Source organism: Globicephala melas, chromosome 3, assembly GCF_963455315.2.
Source record: "Globicephala melas chromosome 3, mGloMel1.2, whole genome shotgun sequence".
NCBI lineage: Eukaryota > Metazoa > Chordata > Mammalia > Artiodactyla > Delphinidae > Globicephala > Globicephala melas.
In genome coordinates, this window is record NC_083316.1 from 75,584,714 (window position 1) to 75,610,792 (window position 26,079).

The 26,079-nt window shown below is 37.5% G+C and overlaps 1 protein-coding gene across 1 annotated transcript in view; it reads right to left on the reverse strand.

Moving 5' to 3' along the window:
• The window catches only part of KIAA0825 (KIAA0825 ortholog), a 401,091-nt gene that overhangs the window by 223,655 nt on the left and 151,357 nt on the right, over positions 1-26,079 (reverse strand). The window contains exons 16-18 of the mRNA XM_060296013.1: positions 22,079-22,085; positions 20,841-20,980; positions 6,005-6,184 (exon numbers count right to left, since the gene is read on the reverse strand). Of these exons, the coding sequence (XP_060151996.1) occupies positions 6,005-6,184; positions 20,841-20,980; positions 22,079-22,085 (327 nt within the window). The remainder of the gene's footprint in view (positions 1-6,004; positions 6,185-20,840; positions 20,981-22,078; positions 22,086-26,079) is intronic.

Sequence of the window (26,079 nt, forward strand, 5' to 3'; positions counted from 1 at the left end):
AGCAGAAGAAAAGAAATAATAAGAATTAGAGCAGAAATCATGAACCTGAAAACAGGAAATCAATAGAGAAAATCAAAACTAAAAGCTGGTTCTTTGAAAAGATCAATAAAATCAATAAGCCTCTAGTCAGGCTAACTAAGAAATAAAGAGAGAGCATGCAAACTACTAATATCAGAAATAAAAGAAGGAGCATCACTACAGATCCCATGGACATTAAAAGGATAGTAAAGGAATACTATGAACAACTCTATGCTCCCCAAATTTGATAATCTAAATGAAATGAACTAATTCCTTGAAAGACACAATCTGCCAAAATTCACACAAAAAAAGAAATATACAATCTGAATAGGCCTATATCCATAAAAGAAATTTAATCAATAACTAATAATCTTCCCAAACAGAAAGCACCAGGCCCAGGTGGGTTCACTGGTGAAATTTTACCAAACATTTAAAAAAAGAAATTATACCAATTCCTTTTAATCTCTTTCAGAACATAGAAACAGAGGGACTACTTCCTAACTCATTTTGAAGCCAGCATTACCTGAATACCAACGAGACAAAGACATTACCAAAAAAGAAAGCTACAGATCAATATATCTCATGAACATAGATACAAAAATTCTAAACAAAGTATTAGCCAATTGAACTTAATGATGCATAAAAAGAATTATACACCATGACCAAGTGGGATTTATCTAAGATATGCAAGGCCGTTTCAACATTAGAAAATCTGTAAGTACACAACTGTTAGTGAGAACAAAATCTGTAAAGGACAAAAATAAAATCTAGACACTTAACAATGTAATATTCATAACATCTGGCATTTTTTCCATAACATAAAAAAACAAAAAGAAAAAAGCTGTGATCCATAATCAGGAGAAAAATCACCCAATAGAAATACACTCAAAAATGACAGAAATGAAAAAAAAAATGATAGAAATGATGGAATGAGCAAACAAGGGTTTAAATTAAAACAGACTTCATACATATGTGCAAGGATTTTAAAATGAGAAGAGATATACAAAATATAAAAAGGAACTAAATGGAATTGCTAGAAATTAAAAATATCTGGAATAAAAAAATTCACTGGATAGTCTTAATAGCAGTTATGCACTGCAGAAGAAAAGATCCTTGAATTTGAAGGTACAATATAAAGTGTCCAAACCAAACCAGAGAGAAAGAAGGCAAAAAAATAAAAACCAAACAAGAACAAGAACAAAATCAAAGAATACAGCTTCAGTGATAAGTGGGATAATACCAAGAGGTCTAATAATAAGAATCCCAGAAAAAAAGTGGTGGTAGGGGGGACAAAAGATAAAATATCCCAAGAGAGAATGGCTGAAAAATTTACAGATATGATAAAAACTAAACATCATCAGATACAAAAGCCCAAAACAAAGCACATCATAATAAAATTGCTGCAAAGTAGTGATAAAGAGAAAAATCTTAAAATGAACAACAAAAAGAAGACACATTATATAAAAGGAAACATACTTTAAAACCTATACTGATTTATCATCAGAAACAATGCAAGCCACAAAATAGAATAATGTCTTCAAAGTGCTGAGTGAAAAAGGAAAACGAAGACAAAAAAAAAATCTCTGAACCCAAAAGTCTATGTCTGATGAAGAATATTTCAGATATGAAGACAAAGCCCTTTTTTCATGCAAATAAAATAAATTGATGGCAGAAAATTTGTAGTACATGAAATGTTAAAGGAAGTATTGATACTTCAGGTAGAAAGAAAATGATATCCGTCAGAAACCTAGATCTATACAAGTAAAAGAAAAGTACCAGAAATAGTAGATAGATGGACAAATATGAAAGACTTTCTTCTCATTTTTAGCTTCTTTAAACTGTAACTGACTAAAACAAACAAACAAAAAACCAATAGATTGTGGGGTTTATAACATTAGTAGAAATTACACGACAACACTAGCATAAAGAACAGGAGAGAGTAAATAGAAATATACTTGTGTAAGGTTCTTAGATTAGATGTAAAAGTGGTATAATAGTGGTAAAAAAGTAAACTGTGATGAGTTAAAGATACTCATGATAAGATGTAAACCTTGGAACAACTACTAAAATAAATAGAGTTATATCTAATAGGCCATTAGCAAAGATAAAATGTAATACTGAAAAATACTCAGTTAATCTAAAGAAGACCAAAATAAAGGTTAAAAGGAATAAAGATGGGACAAACAGAAAGCAAATAATATAGTCATGTAGTTCCAAGTGTTAGAATAGAGGATCCACAATTAGATATGCATTTGATCAATTGTTCATTTGATTTCTGACAAAAACACTGAAGTAATTCAACTGGGAAAGAACAGTGATTTCTAAAAAGGATGCTGGGAAAAATTGCATGTTTGTATGAAAAAGTATGAATTTCAACACTTACACCACACAAAAAAGCAACAACTTGAAATTAATCATAGAATTAAATATTAAAAACTAGAACTATAAAATTCCCAGAAGAAAACACAGGAGAAATCTTGGCACTCTTTAGATAAGCAAATAGTTCTTAGGACACAAAAAAGCACTACTATAAAGAAAACTGTTAAGTTGGACTCATCAAAATTGCAAGCTTCTCCCTATCAAAAGACCTTGTTAAGGGAATGAAAAAGTAAGCAATAGACTGTGGAGAAAAATTTTTTAATACATTATCTTGACAAATAACTTGTATGAAGAATATATAAAGGACTCTTTACAACTCAGTAAGACAAATAATCCAATTAATAAATGAAGAAAAGTTTTGAACAGATATTTTACAAAAGAATTGTTTTCAAATGACTGTTAAGAACATGAAGGGGTGTTTGATGTCATTAATCACCAAGGAATTGTAAATTAAAGTCACAGTGAGATAATAGCACATACTCCTTAGACTGAATAAAAGCAAAAAGACAATTCCAAGTGTTGATGAGGTATAGAGCAACCCAAACTCTCTTACATTACTGGTGGGAATGTAAAAAGACAGGATTACTTTGAAAAACAGTTTAGTAGCTTCTTTTAAAGTTTAATTCACAGTATGTGTTAAAGACATTGATTTCTTTTAAAAGAAAAAGGGAGTTAAGGAATAGTGTGACTGAAGTACAGTCAAAATAACTTACGCTTTGATAGTTTCATTTGCCCAACTAAAGATTGCTGACTTACTCTGAGAGTACAGGCCTGAAATGGTTGCTACCAAATCTATTACTTATAGTGTATCGGCCTTTGAAATGCCCACATGAGGTCCCCAACTTAATTGTTTTTTGTATTTCTATCTTTTGTATTCTTTTTTTAAATGGATATTTCCACTCTTGTTTTCCCCCCCTAGCTTATGTTCATTCTAAGGAGTTATGTGTTGGATTTCTAATTATTAAATCAAATTTTGTGTTTCATTACGGAATTCAAATGTTCACAAAGCAAATGTTTCAAAAAGTTTAGTCTAACAGAAAAAAATAAAGAGAAATAACATGGCCTGTGATCAGAAATTCTGTTTTTTTGTTCTGAATCTGCAATTTAATCAGTGGATAATCTTAGGCAAGTCTTAACATTTCTGACCCTGGTTTACTTAGCAATAAGATGAGGATACTGCCTACTTCATCCTCACCTTTATACCCTAAAATCATAAGACTGTGATATATTATGGATAAACTATACAGAAACCATAGACAGGAGGAAGAAAGGTGTTTCAGGAGGAAGAAAATACACCAGTTTTTAAATAATGTACTCCAGTCGATCTGGGTAATTATATTTACTGAAACACAGATCTGTTAGTGGTAAAATGCAAATATTGTGGGATTATGATGTGTCTCAGCTGTATTTCGTTTAAACCTGTCATATTTTCAAGTCAAACAGATACCACCATAAAGGGCTTAATTTTGTTATGAATTAGTATATTTTATTATCTTAATAGCATTTTTAAGATACCTGTGATTGGTAACAGAAGAAAAGGAAAACTTTTGCAAAGACTTAAATAGGAGAGAAAACACAAAGGCACTGTCCCTCACAACCACTGCAAGGTCTTCGGTTCCAGAGAATATATAATGTTGATGGAGAAACAACTTGTACAAAGGCCAGGGATGTTTCACCAGTTTGAAGTTCTGCCCCTTTGAGCCCCTCGACAAAATTCGGGCTCTATGAATATGTGTACTACTTGTTCCTGTTCCAGGAGAGTTGTCTGACCATGGGGAGGTGGGTTTGTTCAATGTGTAGATGGGAGAGAAGACTAATTAGAAGCAAGTAGCAGTTTTGCTTTCTCAGGCCACCACCTGAAACCCATTGATCTCTTCTAAGTCATTTTCAGTACAGTTCTGTGCTGAGTGACAGATGGTTCAAGAACTCAAGAACTGAAAGATAAATAATGGTTGAAGCATGTGGGTCACCAATTCTTTATAATCTTGTGAGAGAATTCGGCTCTTACCCTGGCCAGAAACAACTAAAACCAGCAGGGGGTGTAGGGGGCTTTCAAGGTTGTTTTTCTTTCAGTTCAATAAAGTCTACATCAGAAATAATGCAGTCTTTTAAACTTAAAAGACTGACCATTTGGGGGGTTAAAAGGAAACAGTGAGAGAATACATGAAAACTAGAAAATAAGACTTTAAAAGGAGATAATTATTACAGAGTCTTTAAGTGATAGATTCAGGTTTGGAAATCATTACATAAAGTTATCTATTGCTACTTTGCAGGGATAATGACCAAGAGAAGATGTAACATAATGACTTAAAAATAGTTTAAAAGGTATTCATGTATGGAGGATAGTTAAAAAGTACAGGAAGAAGGAAACCATGATATGAGCCAGTTAGATTTTTTCTATGGATTCTAGTAAATATTTTAAGGAAAGGTTGGTCCGTTCCAAAAAAGTGTATAAGAAAGCATATAGGTTGAAAGCCAAATGTAAATGATTTAAATAGTTAATGGACTAACAGAATAACCACTAAGTCCTCATCCTTCATTTTCCCAAGACATTAAGTATAGAGATTTAAAGGCAGAATATTAAGGATAAAACAATGTGAGAGGGCTTCCCCGGTGGCGCAGTGGTTGAGAATCCGCCTGCCAATGCAGGGGACACGGGTTCGATCCCTGGTCCAGGAAGATCCCACATGCCGCGGAGCAACTAAGTTCGTGTGCCACAACTACTGAGCCTGTGCTCTAGAGCCCCAGAGCCACAACTACTGAGCCCACATGCCGCAACTACTGAAGCCCGCACGCCTAGAGCCGGTGCTCCGCAACAAGAGAAGCCACTGCAATGAGAAGCCCGCACACTGCAACGGAGAGTAGCCTCCGCTCGCGGCAACTAGAGAAAGCCCACGCGCAGCAACGAAGACCCAACACAGCCAAAAATAAATTAATTAATTAAATAAATTTAAAAAAATTTTTTTAAAAACAATGTGAGAATGTTTACACCTGGTCCTGAAGGTGGGGTAACCCATGAACACTTCCTATTCAGATATGCAACCGGTTCTGTCTTTAATATCCACTCCATCTGCGGGCAAAAGAACAATACGGCTGGGGAAAACACATACTGTCCCCAGAACAATGATAGGACATAATTGCCTTGTAGAGAGAGATGCACTATGATCATCATAATAAATGCCTTTTACATTTGAAGAAAATTGGCCAGCAGTTTTGTACATCAGTTTGTTTATTAATAAAAGCACCCAAGAATCACAAAGTATTTTTCACATCTTACTAATTTCTTATATGCTCAATAGCAAAACATAATCTGTGGTAAATATTAAATTTTTATGAGACAACACTACGTAATAATAAAAAAAAATCTGCATTACATAATTTTCCCCCTCAACTTTCCCCTCACCCTTGTCCCAAGTATATTAAATTTTGACAGGAACTAATGGTTAATGATTCCCAAAAGAAGACTTTATACTGAAAAAATGTAAGATAATCCTTTACAAATAACAGATTCAGCAAAACTGACATCAATAAAATTTTTAAAACATCTTTAAAGATATATTTAAGTATCTATAAAACACTTCGTTTACAAATTGAAAATTTCTCATACCTGGAATGTTATATAAAAAGTCCCATAAATGTTCTTCTTCCATGTAACTCACAAAAACATTTCCAAATGTTTGTGGAGAAAAATTGCAGTGGTACAATACTTTAAAGATAGCTTCTATCAAGCTGGATCCTTGGTTCACATTACTTTCTGTATCAGAACTCTGTTCTTGAAAGGTGCGTTCTTAAAAGGAATAAAAATGGTTTAGTAAGGTAGGTATCAATGAATATGATTACATTCTCATCACTTACTCTAGCATAATATTGTAAACATGTATTTGATTAATATTTACATAATAAGAGAAATGCCACAGTCTTTCAGGTCAATGGTTCATCAAACTCAATATAATTTCTGAGATAATCCCGGATATTTGTGGGGGAAGAAGTTGTGAGAAGGACAACATGACATCACTTCAAAGGGCAGTGCTAGTTTCCCTTTATGTCAGAATTCTTTTTCCTCTTAAAGAAACTTTTTTGATTTCTTTTCTCATTTAAAAGTAACACGCATTCATTCTAGAAACTGTAAAAAATTCAGACTAAGAAACTAAGAAAACTAAAATTGTACCAAATCCTACCAATCAGTGATAGCTACTATATTTGGTGCAGTATTTCATTCATATTATATACATATATATTTTTATATTTATATATATATGTATATGTAAGTATATGTATGTATAACTTGAACACCAAATAGAGTTATTCTATATGCACCCTCTTGTTATTGAAAATCTACTTAAAACTAGATGAATCTTTGTATCTCTGTTTGGGATTTGTGCTCTGAACATTATTATACCCTTTATTCAGAACATAAATTTCATAGGAAATTCACATTTATAGTGTTCTCAGTATTATGCTATCAATTCTACAAATAAATTTATGTGTTTCTCAGACACATAGATCCTGCCATTTCAGAATGAAGAGGTTTATCAGCTGGTTTCTCAACAAAACCAAATAGGAATTCTCACAAAGACAGAGCCATTTTAATCACTCTTTTCCGTCCTCCTCTGGCTCCATTATGACGTCTTCAAAGATCAGTTCCTATACTGTTGCATCTACAGGTAGGACTGAAAAGGTGAACTAATTTCGATTTTGTCTAGATAATTAGCATGATATGTCCAGTATCATAATATGTAAAAATATTGATTGAATTAAAGATAATGACTCTCATAAAGTTTCTTATATTTTAAATATATTGAAAAAATATAACCTAGATCATTTTGGAATGAGTACATTTCCTTTTCTTGCTAATTTGGAAGCTCATCGCTTCTATGGTTCTTCTTGATAATTTTATTTCTGTGATTTGATTTTCATGACCTAGAGAGCCTTCTGCAGGATTTTTGCTGGAACTATTGGTAAAGTGATGTTCTCTTTGTACTGGGGTTGCTAAGCTGGTAGAAAGTAGGCTGGAAGCTACTGATGTCCATTGTGGGGAGAACTCCATTGAGAAGGAAGTCGATAAGGTAAGTAGAACCAAGAGATGGAGAGAACAGTCCTGACAGGATGACACTGTGTGAGAACCTGGATCCAGTAATGCCTGTATACTTATGTTAGCTGAGCTGATAAATTTCCCTTTTTGGTTAAACCAGGTTAATTTGGGTTTCTGTCACTTGCAATCTAAAGGGTCCTAAGTTTTCATCAAGCACAAAAGGTTAAATGACAAAGAGTCCTAGTCCAGGCATTCATAATTTCATCTTTTTTATCCAAATAGTCTCCTCAGTCCTCTCTGCGTTTCCCTCCCTCTAATTCAGCTTACATTCAACTATCAGTTATCCTTCATGTCATCGCCCCATGTTTAAACCTTCCCCTGCTCCTACACTTTGTTAGAAATTCCTGAACCTGAAAATCAAGAGTTTCCACAATCTTTTCCCAAATTATGTTTCAATCCGCAGTCATCTGCTCCTCCCAAACTGGTGTACTTGCTTTCCTTGCACATGTTCCCTCCTATCGCCTTTTGTTTGTCTCAACCACTTCACTAGTCTAGAATGTTCTGCTCCAATAAAATTCCCAAGATTTAATCAGTCAATTACTATGTCAGCAGTCATATTAGATGCTAAGGCCTACACCTTCCAGGGATTCACTGCCTCTGTGTGTGTGTGTGTGTGTGTGTGTGTGTGTGTGTGTGTGTGTGTGTGTGTTTGGGGGGTGGGGTGGGAATGATAGACATGTAAACAATCATTACAGCAATGTAAAGATAAGTAGGGTTACAGTACATCCTGGTTTGCCTCAGGCAGTCCTGGTTTATGTCTGTTGTTCTGGTGTAATTAGTAGCAGCATCCTCTTTCACTCTTAAACTGGGTCCCAGTTTAAATGACGAATTATTTGATCACCTTAAGTCTAAGTGCCTTAAGTATAAGGTACTATGAAAATATAGAGGATGATGTTTTAAATTTGGGGATAGGAACGCAGAGAAGACATCTTCTCTCTGAGAGAAGACCCTGTCTCAGCAAAGTCTTTAAGGAGGAGTAGAAATTTACTGGCACGACAAGGTTGAGGTGGGAAAGGTGCTTTCCAGGAAGACAGAAGAGTTGGTACAATGGTGAGAAGACAGGTTGCTGCTGGTAGGGTGGCATGGCTGAAGTGTGAATGGTATGCAGGAGGGAGAGATAAAACTAGACAATCAACACAGCCTGAATAATCTAAGGCCCCATGAATCACACACTGACAATACAGATGGCGAAAGGGGGATGGTATGAGGAATATTATAATAAAAATAATGAGTTTTATTAGCATTAACATTGTTGTTATTACCATATAAATGTGTCAAAATACTTCAATGTATATTTTTTATTTCTATTTTCCCTTGCTTCGAAAAAAGTAGTCTGTTTACCTGCCTCAGGGATTTTTGCTATTTGAAAAGCAACAAATAGACTGAAGTCACTTGCCCACCCAGACTTAAAAAAAAAAAAAAAAAAAGCTAAATCCATTGAATAGTTATTAGTTTGAACTAAATGAAATAGCCATTTTTTAAGGCCAAAAAATACTGGTACTATATATTGGTACCAATATTGGTACTATGATACCAAAGTGGAATCATATGTGTCTGGCAGGTGGACAGAGGCAAGGGTCATGAGGGCTCAGAGAGGGGAGACCTCTGGGACTGGAGAGAGACATCTGTGGGTTGCAAGGGCTTTGCTGGAAGGCAGAGCTCAGGGAGGCTTGTCTGGGTGAGGCACGGAGGGAAGCTGGATCCTTGACACAGGTTCTCAGTCTCAAAGGTTACAAGCCACGCCTGGCTGCTGTGCTTGGCAGGAGCGTTTGGACAGGGATAAGGGTATTTCTACAGTAACTAGGGTGACCAGATAACTGATGATCAAAACAGTCTCACAGGGACTTCTGCACGACCCCGGGGTAAGGGTGGGAGCTCTAAGAATAGCTACAGTTAAATGTCCTACCAGCCAGGCAGGAGACGCTCAGAATCCTCTTAAAATTGATTTGAATACAGTAAGCGACTTAGATATTCCTTGTATATCTGAGTTCATGAATTGAGATTTATACCGACTCTGTAAAAACAAAGTTACTACCCACAAATTACACTATGCTGAACATCACATGAGTTGCATTAAGTGTTTCATTTCATCCTCCTAACACTCTACAGAATGGGCGCCGGTTATCCCAGCTTTACAGATGAATAAGTGAAATTGAGAAAAATTAAGTAACTTGCCCCAAGATCACAGAGGCAGTAAGAATTTGCCTGTGCTGTTTGCATTAAACTATAATCTCAAATTTCTCAAAGGCTGCTTTGACATTTTATTGTTAATAACCTCTGAATGCAAAGCACTCAGTCTAAACCTGGTGTTTGGTACGTGGTAATTGATTGTCTTCATACAAAATACCTCAATTTCATGTAGCTTTCTACAATTTCACATATATGACCTCATTACCTCTCTAGTACTGTTTCCTTAGTGAACTTTCTATGAATGTGCATCTTGTCTTTAGGTATCTTCCCACAGCACCTAGAACACTGCTACACGCTTAACTAATGTTTGAATAATAAAGAAAGAAGGAAGAGAGGAAGGGAGAAAGAAATAAATCTCTTGAGTAGTTTTGTTGGGTTTTGGTCCATCTAGTAATTGGTTTCTTTTTTTGGAATGACATTTACCTTCTAGTCATAATATTCAAATGTCATTTTCCCCTGCAAACCTCATCCTCCTCATATCCACTGCTTCCTTTCTTTTCACCTACTCCTTGAAAACTCTCTTCTCTCTTGACTTCCTTATAGCCATGCTTTCTTGGTTTCAGGGGGCCTTGTGGGCTGTCTTTTCTACAGCTCTCTCTCTTCTATCATCTAGAACTGGGGTTGGCAAATGAAGAAACTAAATCTTAAAGAGGCTTACCCTTAATGAATAAAGGAGAAAAAAAGCATTTAATGAATAAAGAAGAAAAAAAGCATTTTATGAATAATCGAGAAAATAGCTACATTCAATAAAGATTAATAACTGAGCAATTGATTCTAGTTCCTTGAAAACCGATCATCAGTACATGGCATACACAGGCAATTCTGTATGTTGAAAAATTATTTTGTGTTATTTACATATTAGTAAACATAGATAGGCAAACCTCTTTGAAACAGTTCTGGCTGTACGGACCTGTATCTACTAGGATTCTTCCTCATGCTTTTTAGAAGGCAAGATTTTCCAAAGTGTGTTTCGTGGGATGTTAATGGGTAGCACATATGTCCTGGAAGTGCTGGCTCCAACAATAGTAAACACTTTTGTTTTCTGCAGGATTTTTCACAGCCTTTATTCATGAGCTCTGTGACTCTCTACGAAGGTATTTTAGTATACACATAGTGTTTCTAAGTATTTTTGACCATGAAACCCTTTTCTAGTATTGTGTCTAGCAAGACTACTATTCAATAAAACTGAATCTAGGAATCATGTTTGCAAAGAGTCTCTTACATTACCTTTAAGCCCTTTGGATTTGCAAATCAAAGTGAGCAGTTCAAATGGAAAAGGTACAAGGTAGAAGCACAAAGGGCTATTCTGCATAAGAAGACTGTCAACTGGAAAAGAAATTACTAACCAGGTCACCAAAGTTGGATTTAATTTTAATTCAAAAGCATCATTTGTGGAGCAAGAGGAATTTTGCTTTAGCAGTAGGCACTGGCAAGACTAACAAAGCATGGACAAAATAGGTCTTTAAAACTTTGACTCTTACCCCACAGATTTATATCAAGTTCTAACTGATTAAGAAACATAATGTGATTATATGGCTGGAAGGCACCTCACAGGGAAGTCAGTAAATATTTGGTCAATAAATGAATAAATCTTTGCTGATTGAATAAATAAAAACGTCTTCCAGCATCTGTGACAATGGTGACCTAGCTTGCTTTTGAATACTTTCAGGGGTGGGATACCCACCACCATTCAAGGCAGCCGTCCCTCTGCTGGACAGCTCAAGTTACCAAACTGTTTTGCATTCTAAAAATATAGAGAGAGCACTTATGTGAAAGGACTACAGAAATCTGGGCAAGTCTCTTTAGTGAATAGAGAAAAGAAGAGCACTTCCTCAGTTATCATTATGGATGACAATTCAGGGTTTTTGACTGACAGACTGACAGCCAAAATCCATTTCCTTTTAACTTATTCCCAAGCATGTCCACGTGTTGAACTGGACAGCCTATTATTTTTTTCTTTTTTAAGTGAAGGCTTAACATATTTGAAGATCGCTATCCTGCCTCCTCTAGTTCTTTTCTTCTCCAAGTTAGACATACCCAGTTTATTTAAGCAAGGCATGGCCTGGTTTTTACTTAACATCTTAGCACTTTTCACTCTTCAGTGGGCACTCTCCATTGAAGCAGCCTGTGCCAAAAAAAGACCACTAAGCATAAGTGCACTATTGGTCCAAATTCTGCAACTGGCAGCCCTAGGAGTGAGAGGCAAGTTTTGAGCTCCATCTGTGCTCCTGAATAAGCACAAAGTCCACAGAATGTGAAACTGAGTTAAAGCTATTTCAAAGAGAAATTCCTTCTGTAAGGCAGACACCAAGCCTATCTGTCCAGAGGAATGGTCCCTCGAACTTCTTAAGTTAAAGAGAATGGGCTGTTTAACTTCTCTCCCATGGTCTCTGAAAAAAAGCACCATGCTAGGTCTATGTGCAGGTCCTCATGCCAAATGACCACCTTGCAGAGAAGTGATAAAGCCACTGTGGGCACTTGGGTGCTGCACAATATTCTAGAACAAGGGTTGGCAACTATAGCCCAGGAGACATGTCCAGCCTGATGCCTGTTTCAGTAAGGTCCACAGCTAAGAATGGTTTTTACATTTTCAAATCGCTGAAACACATCAAAAGTAGAATATGATTTGTGACAAACAAAAATTATGTGAAATTCAAATTTCAGTGTCCATAAATAAAGTTCCATTGGAATACTGGTGATGGGGTTCGGGAATGCTACCCCAAAATATGGCACCTTGGCATATTTAATATTTTAAGCTGAAGGAGCTTGAGAAAAGAGCAGAAACAGGAAAGTCGCTCTGAAATTCCCCCTGCCCTTCTCCCCTGAAACAGGTCATGAAACCCTCACATCAGAGGTGCCCGCCCTATACCAGGAGGAAAGGTGCATCCTTATCTCTGAAGTCAAAACGATGCTGAGAAGAATCCTAGCAAATAAGCCTTGCTAAGTTTCCCCCAATTTGTTACACTTAACCTCATACTCCTTGACCTATCATATTTCTCCACAACTGTCCATTCTTCATTAAACCTAGCATAAAGATATTTTCTGTTTCTTTGGATCTTCATTTCCTTATGAAGTCTCTTGTGTCATGTAGAACTTATATTAAATAAATTTGTATGTTTTTATCCTGTTACTCTATCTTTGTCAGTTTAATTTTCAAACCCAGCCAGTGACCGTAAGAAAGCTGAGGAGAACTTTTTCCTCCCCTGCACAGCCATGTGATTTGCTTATGTATCGTCTATACCTGCTATAATGGTAGAGGTTGGTAGTTGTGATAGACACTGTGTGGCCTACAAAGCCCTCTATCTATAGTCCATCTGGCCCTCTATAGAAAATGTTTGCTGACTTCTATTCTAGAATACTGGAAGAAAGCATACATATATTCCAAACATCTAATACTACATAAGGACATCTTCCGTCTATTCCCAAATAACTCACAAGCAAAAGAAGGTGTTAGCTCTTCAAGCAGCATTTCTTCATCACCCAATCCATCACTCTCTTATCAGTCACTCTGTTTTAGAAAAGCACCTCATGGTACTTATTAGCAACTGAACTTATCTAATTTTTATACATATTTTTAACTTTATAAGGTCTGTCCTCCCCATGTTTCCCCAGCAATGAATCCCCCAGAATATGAAGGCAATATGGCGTCATGTTTACCACTATATCTCCAGCTGAGAACAGTGTCTTGTACCTAGCTGATGCCCATTAAATATTAGTTGAATAGAGAATGTGTTTATAAAATCGTCACCCAACATTTTTAGAAATTAATTCAGAAGGATATTATTTCTTATTTCTAGGAATAAATGTCTCCACAAAGTCTCATGTTTTCATTTTAGAATTTATTTAAAAACAATAGATATACTTTCATGAAATAATAGCTCTTCATTCTTCTAACAAGGACCACTTAAACACCAAGTACGCAATTTGCTCAATTTCTCTGTATCTAAGTTTCCTCATTTGCAAAAGTCCTAATGATCGAAGGGTCAGAAATGAAATAATATGTTAAATCACTTTGAGTTGTTGGGGAAAAGATGCTACATAAATTCATGATAATAGTATCACTCGTAATATAATGCCAAATCATTTGCATGCTAACACTAGAAGCACATGAACTACTGAAGAAGAAACATGTTCCTATAGATATATTAGACATTTTCTAGGTGCCAGGAAGAGATAGAATATAAAAATTTCAGCTACTGTCAAGCCAAATTAGATCTGATTCTGTGTAGGTGAAGCATCATAGCAAAATTCATATTACTAATCTCTCAAGCTATATACAAAGGTTCTCAAGAAGTGCTATAATATATAAAACTTGGGAATATTTATTTGGTCCAGTTCTCATCTTCACACACATCAGAGCTGCTAAGGCAACATCTTTTCAGGCCAAAGATGTCAAAGGGGAAACCCACCTCCTGGAGACAAATTTATGCTTGGATGGAGGGGAGAGTTACTGAGAAGCTGAGGGAGAGACCACTGCATGGAAAGCACAGGAGGAGTGATGAGAGAATAAAAATATATCAAGCATATTTTTCCAGACAGTGTAAAAGAAGAAAAGAATCTAATAGAAATTAAGTATCTACTAGGTTTCAAAAAATGGTGCTTTATGTTTATTTACTTTTTTTAATTAGGTTTTTTTTAAATTTATTTATTTGGTTGTGCTGGGTCTTAGTTGTGGCAGGTGGGCTCCTTAGTTGCAGCAGGTGGGCTCCTTAGTTGCAGCATGTGAACTCTTAGTTGTGGCATGCGTGTGGGATCTAGTTCAGGTATTGAACACGGGCCCTCTGCATTGGGATCGTGAAGTCTTATCCACTGCGCCACCAGGGCAGTCCCTATTTACTTTTTTAAACCTCAAAATAAACACGTAAGGTCATTATTAGTACCCTAATTTAGAAATGGGGAGACTGAAGTTTAGACAGATCACAACACTAATGAATGAAGTAGAATTTTTTCCTGGAAATTTCATTCATTCACAAATACTTTTTATGTACCTTCTATGTGATCAGTACCAGTCTCAAGTGTCGAGAACCAAGCCAAGTACTGGGGAACAATGATGAGCTGTCCCTGCCCTTCTAGAGCTTGCAATGGCTGACACAGGGATTAAATACTCAATTATGTCATTTAACCTTTCACTTAAAATTGTGACGAGTGTTACGAAAGGAATTATGGGGGGACGTTATGGGATGATCAAAGATGACTTCCTAGGAAGTAATACTGAAGCTAAAAGATGATTATCAGTTGCCAGGAAAATGAAAAGGAAGAAGATTCTAGGCTCAAAAAAATAACATTTCAAGGGTTCTGTAACAGGAAAGAACGTGGAATTTGGGCCAATTAATTGAAAGGTCACTGGTGTTGGAGCATCTGCCTCTTTTCTCAAGATACTTCTACAGGGACATTGCTATTATAAATATACAAATCTAAGATGCACAACCTAGACCAGAATATGCATGTTAAGCTTGCATGGACCCGATGCTGGACAAGTCAGCCATTGCCAGAGCACAATGGACATTGCTTGTGTCTTAAGGATTAGGGTCTGTACTCTATAAGTAGTGGGCAGCCACTAAAGGTTTTTAGCAGGGGAGTGACATAATCCGTTCTGTATTTGAAGAAGACCAAGCTTTCTGACTTCTGTGAACGTTCTGACAAAATGGATTATAAATAATCTTAAGTAAATTGTGTCTCTTTAGGGCTTCCCTGGTGGCGCAGTGGTTGAGAGTCCGCCTGTCGATGCAGGGGACACGGGTTCGTGCCCCGGTCCGGGAAGATCTCGCATGCCGTGGAGCGGCTGGACCAGTGAGCCATGGCCGCTGAGCCTGCGCGTCCGGAGCCTGTGCTCCGCAACGGGAGAGGCCACAACAGTGAGAGGCCCGCGTACCGGAGGGGGGGAAAAATTATGTCTCTTTAAAAGCATAATACATTGGAAAGACAAATCACATACCCCAATTTTTTGCCATCTATAGTAACAGATACCTTGTTCGATGGCCTTGTTACTCAAAAGGTGGTCCAGGGGATAGCAGCATCAGGAGCAGCATTCCCTGGGAGCTTGTTAGAAATGCAGAATCTCAGGTCCCACCCAAGACCTACTGAATCAGAATCTGCAGTTTTAACCAGCTCCCCAGATAATGTTTTTGCACTGTAAAGTCCAGAAGCCTTGCTTTACATAATCATACCCTACAACCACCCTACCCTCATGGAGACACAGCACAGACCCTAGATGATAACTGTTTCTGGGACTGTAATAATTCTATGGAGACCACTGATATTCTAGGCTAGTCTGTCATCATTCGCGGATAGGATCCTTGGCTGGAAAGACTAAGGCAAGAACACACAAATATGATTCTACTGTTCTCGGTAAGAACAGGGTATAAATCCAGCAAAGAAAAAAATACTGAACAAGTAAGAATACAGATGTTGTCACTAGTGAAAGCAGCCAAAGACATTGAAGTTAGGTGCACTAAGGGTACCAAGAGGGAGCATATTTTTACTTTTGGTCACTTCCTTCAAGACAGTCATGAAGCAGCACTTTGGTCATAAATACTTATAAAATGAAACTCACACACACATAATGTACAATAAAACACCAAGCTTCTGCCACAATATTCCTCATTACCCAAAAGATCAAGAAAACATTAACCATAAAGTCAGAGAATTTGAATTGATTAATTCATTTTAAGTCAACCAAACCTTTGTAGTGGTGGCAGCCATTTATTTAGAATTTTCTGTAGGTCAGTTTCTTGACTATCTTTTGGCACTTTGTTACAAGGTTGAAAAGTACAGATTGTACTAGCAAAATTATCCACGATAGAGGTTCCTGATAGTTCTCATAAATTGTGCAACCCTGCAATTTTGTAAACTTTCTGTGGCTCTGCCAGGATGCCGTACAAGTGTGGTGGGTGAAAGCACAGTCCCTGCACACCGGCTGTCTGAATCAAATCCTGCTTTGCTGACTATTAGCTGTTGACTTGGACAAACCAACTTGATTTCTCTGTGTCTCACTTTCCTCATCTGTCAAAAGGAGATGATAATTGTACCTACCACACAGAGTTTGTTTTGAGGATTCAGTGAGTGAACACATTTAAAGACTTAGAAGCCGTGTCTAGAACATGTGAAATATTATGTGTTTGCTAGTTGGTTGTGGTTGTTATGTTATTACTGAATATCACCAGAAGCCAAGAAGTTTCACTGAGAATCATTCTTGAGGCAATGGGCAAAGGAAAGAAAGTTAGTTACACTTCATTCAAATGTCACTAGCAGGAAAAGGCTACCTGCTAACAATTGGGAAATTGCCAAATATTTGTTCTTTTGATGCCACAAGTAAGAAACTGGTTAAGGCCATGTGGCCTCAGTGAGGTAATGTCAAAACAATTGCCCTGGGTTTTTAACGTCACTAATCCAAAATAGTGTTTTACAAATTTAAAATCTTCTATAAACATTTGTACTTGAGAGGTTTTTTTTCCTTCAAATTTAGGATGGCCCATCTTAAAAATAAAACCAACAAACATTACCTTCTCATGCCCATTGAACTTTATCCAAGCTTCCTAGAAGCTTGCAGCCTATGACATTTTTATTATTAATGAATAAATTAAAATTTTACTATTCATTCATTTACTAAATTTTACTATTTTCTGACCTTCAGTGAAGTTGTATCTCATATTACAAGAAAGTTATTTCCATATAGGCTCAGCTGATTCTTTTTAAAATAAATAGAAATTCTGATAAATCATTTTCATAGAGCAAGACCAAAAGCTACAGATATAAAAGAGATAAACCTCATATATTTTAATCTTTATAATATATGGTTGTCTATCAAAAATTCTCTACCTAACAGAATTTAATAATTGCTTATTGGATGAAGAGGACCTTGTTTTAAAATATGTACAATAAAAATATGTATTTAGGGACTTCCCTGGTTGTCCAGTGGCTAAGACTCTGCTCCCAATGCAGGGGGCCTGGGTTCGATCCCTGGTCAAGGAACTAGATCCCGCATGCATGCCGCAACTAAAGAGCCCACACGCCGCAACTAAGAGCCTGCATGCTGCAATGAAGATCCTACATGCGGCAACGAAGATCCCATGTGCCACAAATAAGACCCAATGCAGCCAAATAAATAAATAAATAAAAATAAAAATATGTATTTAAAATCTCTATTCTTATTCCTGAGCCAATTTAACAAAAGTTAAATTTTATCAATTAGACCAAAAAGACACTATTTATAAAGGAAAACTCTCACATAAAAAGCCCAATAGTTATGATGCTTGAAACACCTAATCAGCATATTTTACTCTAAAATTTTGCTTTCCTAAAAATATGATCAAACTTCTAAATTACCAAATGGTGTTCAATGAAAACAAAATCTCTGAAAAAATATTACGTATGTATTTTTAGGTGCATAATAATTTCCATCTTAGTCTAGTTAATAAGATTCCCTGAATATACTGTTTCTAAATTAAAGTGACAGGTTTCTACTGCAGCTTAATAAGTCAGCCAGTCAATCAATCGATTAGTAAATTCTGTCACTTCATCCTTACAATATTTGAAGTAGCTAATAAAATTCAATACAAGACAATACCAAGGCAGTTATGTAACCCTGATCAAACACCTAAAAACCTTTGCAAAAACTGATAGATATTTGAGCAGGTTGGGTAAATACACTTCTGTATTCCATAAGAACCAGAACTGAAGGAGATACAATATAGTACCTTTAGTAACCTGTAAGTCCCTCAAAAACAATATCACGTTATACGTACAAAAGGTAGATGTAATATTTTTGGTATGTAAATGTGGAATTTTTTTGTAAGAAAACATGGTTAAATATTCATTTAACCACAGTTGCTATTCCTGTACTTAGTGGCTATATCAGTATAGTCCAATGTTTGATCACAATTGTTTTTCCAGGCTGTTCTATATAACTCTATCAAGAGGAAACCATTTCTCTTCTGGGACCATGCCCATGAGTTTCATGAGTTATATTAGAGTAACTCTCCAGCCATGTCAGATACTATCTGTGTTGTGTAGTCACCTTGCCTGAAAGCTCAGATTATAAAGTTTAATGGAAGCTCCACATTTTATATTCTAATGGATCACTGGCCAATCACTGGACTTTTTCTGTAAAAAGCACTGTGTTAGCTTGAGGAGGAATATGAAAATAAAAATCTATGATCAACACTAATTTCCACTAATAGCTGGAAAGAACAGTTAAATGCATGTGCACTGGGGTGTCCTGGTTGATTCAACCTGAGAGTGGACAGATTACAGTTTTTGCAGATACCCCTGGTCCACTCCAGGATTTAATTTGCAAGAGTATTTGTATAGAAGGGTAAGGGAAAAAAGCTCCAGCTGGGTTCAGAATCCTGGGTTACCCACCATTTATCAGCTACATGTGTCTCTTGGAAAATAACATTATCTTAAACTCTAATGTTATTTTTAACATGATGAAAATAATTATATTTACTTTATAAGGTTTTAAGAATCACAGTGCCTGACAACTAATAAGTAAACAATATATGTTGGCTACTTGAGCAATTAGTTTCCCTAGCACCTGTTTTCCCTTTAGGAGAGTGGAGTTATAGATATTGAAGGTAAAGATAATGTTTTCAGTTCAACTCTGTAAGATTTAAGGCCCACAGAGTACGGCTTGGGGGCTAAGAGAATAAAGACAGATTCAGGGTTTCGAGGAGAGGTAACCTCTGAACTTCTCCTTGGAAACACAGTGACACTGGAGGAGTTGTAGTGACCTTTGGAACCACAAGATTTTATGAATTTGAGAGCACCAGGAGAGAAGCAAAGGGCTCAGTAGTGAGGCACTTCCCCTAAGTGGCTTTTGGGAAGCAAACATCAGGGTGTACAGAAGAGAAGAATATGGGGAACTGGTCATGAGCAGATCTGAGAAACCAAAAATTCCAGACATGGCTGGAACAATCTGGACTGGGAATGCTATGAACCTCATTTGTATACCAACAGGCTGGTTGGGCCTGGTAACATTTGCCTCATTCATATACAAATATAATAACAATACAAGGCAGAGTAAGCTAAGGGCAGCAGCCACCATAACAGACACCGTGAAGTTCAGAGGAGGGAGGGAGACATCAGTGTGAGCTACAGTGTTCAGAGATCTGGAACATCAGTGGCCTTTGCCCATTGGTGGAGGCTGGGTTGTCTATGGAGGGTCTTTCAAGGAGGAAAAATGGGTGAGCCAAGGTGTGGAAGGAGCATGTGCCTGGGGCTTTGGGGACAATGGCTGAAATGGGTGTGTATGTGTGTTTGTGTGTGTTTGTGTGTGATTGCGCGTGCGTGCGCACACATACACAAGAGAATAGTGGGGAAAAAGCTTACAAAACTAGTCTGGGGCCATATTTGAATGGCCAAAGGACAGGGATTTGTTCCTGTAGGTTGATGGGGAACTAGAGAAAAAAGATTTTAATTAGAGAAAACTATACTGAAACTAGTGATTGATAAAAATTAATCTGGCTACACGTATAGTATAGAACAGAAGAAATGTGTAGGGGTATGTGAAGATGGTTAGAAAACTCTTTATAGATGTAGCAGGAGAGCAGTAGGATATACTATGAGACTGGCATAACATTACTTACCATTTTCTAAAATAGTACTTACAGGGGAAGAAAGAAAGTCTAATTAAGAGAAGTATGGTCCTCTATTACTCCTCAATTTCCATTCATAATTTTCTCATGATTACTTCTCCATGCCTCAGTGATATGGCTGTAAGCCATGCTTGCTTGTTCATAAGTTATATAAGCATTCTTCATGATCCACTGAAATGTCTAATGTGGCTCTAAAGCAATCTCTCTCTCCCTTTCTCTCTCTCTCGCTCTCTCTCTCTCTTCTGTTTTGGACATATAACTGTGTTCCCATAATATTCTTAGGCATTTCAAACCCTATATATTGATATATTTCTATATTATGATAGTTTATGATAGGACAGTATTATATAAAAATATTTTTTGCCCTCATTCAGAATCCCTGAAAAAAATCTTTCCAATAGGTTTATAAAGTTACTCAATATTTTGCCTGCTGCTAACCCCACTGACTATTGATATAATGCAGTTGGTTTCATCCCTCTGCCAACATTCAAGTAGGAAAAAAATTCCATTCAACTTGAGCAATGACTGGGTTTTTTCAGGACATTCTCATAACTACAAATACTCACTTGAGCTCTTTAGCAAGATTCTCAGTAAAAGACCATCATGATGCAGTAGGGTTTCCAGAAGCAGGTTCCAATTACAGCCTGGCTGGGATAACAGCAGTTTCAACTGACCCTCGGCTGTCAATCGTCCAGCTGATGGAGTCCTTTCAAAATGCAAGATAAAGATGGAGTAATGAAGTTAATTTATCTATGAAATTAATAGCTTTAAAGTACAGATGTAATGCTAACTCCTTTAAATGTCAATTCCTCCCAGATTACTGTGAAAATGCTTTCATGCTTGCTTACTTTAGGGCTGCTCAGGGAAGGAATTACATTTAATCTCTACTAGCTAAAAGCAAATTAACATTTGGTAACCTGCCAAATTTAAAACTGATACAAAATAACCATGCGTATATTTCATGGAACTATGTCTGTTTTAGCTTCATGGAGCAAATAAAAATTATTTATGCATTTTTTAATGCATTTATTTGTTCATTCAACAAATACATGAGTGCCTACTATGTGCTATTAACTTCTTTCATTATTCATGGAGAGAAGTTACAATGTGTTTTGGCTACTAATTTGCCATGTACTGTGATTGCTGATAAAATGAAAGGAATTCAAAGCTTCTGTCAAAGGTCAACCATAATCTAATTATTTAATATGTAAAGCCTTAAATCAACATGCAATTATCAGAACCACTCTAACAGTCACACTGCTACCTACTTGGGTAATCAGTTTATCAAAGAGAAATAATTCCAAGGCAAATAAGCTTCTACTTGGGAAATTATAATCAGTGTTGAATAGAAAATTAAAATCAGGTCCCCCACATCACCACATTAATTTACCAATGAATCTGCAAGAGATAAGGAAATAAGGTAGAAACTGAACACTGATAACATTATTCACTTTTTCCTTCTAAAGTCTCAAGGTTTAGACTGGCTAAAGGTCACAGCATCTGATATCAACTTACAACTACAACAAAAAAATGGCAGGAAATGACCACACTCAATCTGATTGTGGAGATAAGGGTTGTGGGACTAGGGTGGCACTGGGAAGGAAAGATGAGATTGAGAAATGTAAAGGTGTGAATGAGAAGACCATATGCTTTAGCGTGGAAGAAAGCAGAACAAAGAGTATCACTGAGAGAGACGATTTGCAGCATCGTTTCCAGATGAAATGTACTGAGTGGTGAACCATCATCATAGTCTAGAGCAAAGGTTTCCAAAGCTTGGGCCCTGGACCAACAGCATCAGCATCACCTGAGAACTTGTTTTGGGGTTTTTTAAAATAAATTTATTTTATATATTTATTTTTGGCTGCATTTGGGTCTTTGTTGCTGCGTGCAGGCTTTCTCTAGTTGCGATCAGTGGGGGCTACTCTTCGTTGCAGTGCATGGGCTTCTTACTGCGGGGGCTTCTCTTGTTGCAGAGCACAGGCTCTAGGAGTGCGGGCTTCAGTAGTTGTGGCATGCAGGCTCAGTAGTTGTGGCTCGCGGGCTCTAGAGAGCAGGCTCAGTAGTTGTGACACATGGGCTTAGTTGCTCTGTGGCGTGTGGGATCTTCCCAGACCAGGGCTTGAACCCGTGTGCCCTGCATCGGCAGGCGGCTTCTTAACCACTGTGCCATCAGGGAAGCCCTGAGAACTTGTTAAAAATGCAAATTCCCAGGTCTTACCCCATCAGAAATTCTGGGAATGGGCCCCAGAAATCTGTGTTTTAACAAGCCCTCTCCAGGAGATTCTGATGCACACTAAGGTTTGAGAACCACTGTGGAAGGCAGTGCTTTCTGGAGCACAGGTAGCAGGGATAGGCCTAGTTGGTATTATCTTTCCTGCCTCTGTGCCTTTGTGTCCATACAGGTCCACCTTGGCTGCCACCTGAGCAGCAACCTCCAGATGACCCTATACTTAATCTTACGCATCCTTCAATTTGCCACAAAAATATCACTTTCTCTGTAGAGACTTCATTAAAACTTTCTCTCCATAGCAGTCTATTTCACTCTGAATTAAAGAACTTATGGCAAGTATGCAGATTTTAGCACTTTATTATTTCGTCAATTAAAGCTTTATCTCTCCACTCAGATTCAAGCCTTGTGAGCTTGTTTTACACCCCAAAGCTCTTACCAATGAACTAAGCACATTTAAGGCTCTGTCAATGTTAGCTGATTGACTCATATGCTCATAAATGGGTAGATAAACTCTTAAAAAAAAGAGGATGCTTTGCCAAAATGCTGCTTTAAACAAAAGTGAGAGGATCTGAAGATGTAAAATGAAATTTAAAAGCATCTCCCCTTTGGTTTGGCTTGGGGCATTTGGAACATCTCACAACCTTATGATGCACAAAATCACCTGAACTTTGGACCAACACAGGCTTCCCATGTGAGACTGATAACATAACTCAAAACGGAGAAACTCCCTGGCAATTGGTGAGGCAGTGTTAGCTAGATGGGTGGTGGAGAGAGAAGCGGGGAATTATTTAACCCTCAGACCAGAGGAAACAGGTCTGTCAGTTCAGCAGTTCTGAATTCCTTTGGGTATTCCCAGATTGGTCTGGCTCTTGCAGAAAATCCAAACATGGTGCCAGAGGAAGAAACCACTAGGTGAGTCTTTTGGACTGAAACACTGAAGCAGATCCTCACAATGGCTGTCCCTGTTTCTATCCTAAACCCCAACTGCTGACTTCAAGAAACTTGCTTGGGGTCTGGTAGATGAAAAGCAGCTAGTTGGTAGTAAGCTGCGTATCAAAATTGACTTAGTTTTTTTTAGCATTTCCTACCTATGGATTTTGCTTGAGTTGAGTGCTGACTTAAGGATACATTTAATGAACTGAAAGATCCAGTTTGATGGAGTTTAGGAAAGGAAGGGGATTGTTGAGAGACAATTTGAAGAAGGAAGACAGGGGCCAGTTCATAGAGGGTCTCATTAGCCCTCTTTGAGGGGACTTTGGACCTGTTGAAGAATTTAAGGCAGATGAGTTTCCTGACCTGGCTGCAGTATGGAGGTGAATTGGAGGGAGGCTTGTGTTTTTGCGCAGTCCTTTAGACATGTAATGAGACAAAATAATTTGAATGTCATTTCATACCACTTATTTGAATACCTGGTTATAAACAAAACTTCTCATTTACCAGATGGGAAGCTGTTTGTTGAAATGTACCTCAATTCTTGGATCTTTCAACTTATCACAGATTTTGAAATGTACAGTAGAATGACTCACTATAAGGAAAAATAAAAGATTACAAACATTCCTCAGTCACTAAGCTCCGAGTAATAAATGCATTGAGGAGTCGGCACTGGGCATATGGAGAAGCATATGTTCCCTCATCCTTTGAGCTGGAGGAGCTGTGAAAGTGAGATTAGCCTTACAAGAAATGACAGAAAAGGAAATTTTTAATATATGTATATATGTATCAAATATGTACATGTTGACTTCCACTATAATACAAAGAAGAGAACAAAATTTATAAATCCACTGGAATGCATAAATCTTGTATTAGGAGACAGGACAAATTTATGGCTGGGTTATATCAGGCTTATACTCTAATTAGTGCTGCACTTCTGGGGCATGAAAAGGCCTAAGGAATTTTTCAAATCCAGGCAATGTTGGGGTTCAGTCATTATTAGTTTATGAAACTAACAAATTATTTTTAGAGAATCATTGTTCAAAATCTTGGCTGTATTTGGGTGTGTTTACTTTATGAAAACTTATCAAGTAGTTCACTTGTAATTTCTGCAGTTTTTTAGTATGTGTTCACACTGCAGTAGAAAATTTATAAAATCTTAGCCCTGTCAGTACACTATGGCTTGACTTCCAACCACAGTTGTGTGTGGGGCACAGGGCAAGCAAAGACTCTGTAGGAGGTTCAGACTGCAGTAAGAGCAGCCTCACTGCTCAGGTCACATGACCTTGGGAGTCACTGCTCCTACCATATACTTAACATGCAGAAGCTGTCAGACTAGGGGAACATTGGAATGGACTCTGAAATGCACAGCTTGGGGATAACACCGAGCAGTGTTGGGCACTGTTCTTCAACACTTGGTATTTACTTTAAATGAACAGCCATTATATGGTTCTATGTCCCTAAGAGAAAAACCATATGGGTCCAGGAGCCACAGGTTGAAAGTCCTCTCTGAAGGATACTAGAAGCCACCTCCTCACCAGAGTTCCTGATTATCCACTAGGAATTTAATTTGTGTTTTCCATTCCCATAACTCCCCATAGGCTCTGGGTGAGTGGAGGTCCTGGTTTCTGTGGTGGGGTGACTTGGAAAATGCACACCCCTACCAGTGGACCATGAATAAATCCACTAAACCTAATGTTATAGCTGCCTTCTAGTTATTTTTGGATTCCCATGCCAGCAGTCTAGCAGGCGAAGAAAGGAGCTACTTTATTGGTAAGGGTAATAACCCTGATTATCACCGAGGAGCTAGGGTTGCTACTGCATATGGGGAGCAGGGAGGAGTATGTCTGTAACTCAAGGGATTCACCAGGGCATCTCTTGATGCTCTCATGACTGGTAATAACCGTAAATAGGTGACCAAAGTAACCAAATTCTGATAAGGGAATGGTAGTTATGGTTCAACATCTCGAGGATGAAGGTCTATGTCTATGCTAGGGAAGCAACATATGCAAGCAGATGTGATGACCGAGGGTAAGGGGAAGCTAGAATAAGTGGTAGAGGAATGTAATGATGATTAGCATTTGCAGACTCAGGAATAATGGAAGCAGGAGACACTCTAACTTGTCCCATTAACTCAACCATAATAAAACTTTTTTTTTTTTTGACCAGCCATCACCTTGAAGAATCAATGATAAGGCCCAGGGAACTTAACATCAATAATGAGTGGATTTCAGTGGTGCAAGGGTTAGAACAAATGTCAATGTCCCCACATCCTCTTGCCCTTACCACTCAGTTGACAATGGCCAGGCTTTTGCTGTCAGAACCTGCATTTCTCTACCTTCCAGCAAGACAGGTTGGAAGTGCCAGCAAATTAACACCTCCAGAGCAGCCTTCAACCAACGATGGATGAAAACTGCTAATAAATTCCTCAGCATCCTTGTTGCCCTGGCGGGAAAACTCTGAGATGTGCCTTTGCCACTGGCTCCAAGAATTTCCCCTGAAGGTATAAGTTCTAGTTACTCCTGTGGTAGTTGGCTTGATTACACTAATCTTTATTTGCTGTCTTTCTTTCTCTGTCTCACTTATTCATTCCCCTCTAGTGTCACTTAGAAAATAAACTAATTTCACTTCAATCCTTGTCTCAG